We start from the raw sequence: 338 nt of genomic DNA on the forward strand, positions 1-338 counted from the left end.
GAGCGACGCTCCGTGTGCAAACATATGAACGCAAAGTGCAGCCCCCCGTGTGCAGACACATGAATGCTGTGCTGCTGGGCGGAGTGCTGTGGTGGCACAAGGACTGCGGTGACATCACTGAGCAACAGGCTGTGATGCCACCGAGCTTTGGGCGCTGGCAGGGCCTGGCCCGGTCACTCTCGTGCCTGGACTCCTGCCGAGCGAGTGTGTGCGGCTTGGAGGTGGAGCGAGGATTTTGCTTGTGTGTTGGGCTGTGCTTTGGGGACTGCTGGCAGCTGCTCTCAGTGCCCATCCGTACAGCCCTCACCTGTAATTCCCTGGCCTGCCTGGCTCAGGCA

General features: G+C 61.8%; 1 protein-coding gene across 1 annotated transcript in view; it reads left to right on the forward strand.

Annotated features, from left to right (window-relative positions):
• Positions 1-28, forward strand: part of LOC109365056 — a 1,614-nt gene extending 1,586 nt beyond the window's left edge. Inside the window, exon 3 of the mRNA XM_019611670.1 lies at positions 4-28. Within this exon, the coding sequence (XP_019467215.1) occupies positions 4-28 (25 nt within the window). The remainder of the gene's footprint in view (positions 1-3) is intronic.
• The last annotated feature ends 310 nt before the right edge of the window (positions 29-338 follow it).

This window comes from Meleagris gallopavo, chromosome 1, assembly GCF_000146605.3.
Source record: "Meleagris gallopavo isolate NT-WF06-2002-E0010 breed Aviagen turkey brand Nicholas breeding stock chromosome 1, Turkey_5.1, whole genome shotgun sequence".
Lineage (NCBI taxonomy): Eukaryota > Metazoa > Chordata > Aves > Galliformes > Phasianidae > Meleagris > Meleagris gallopavo.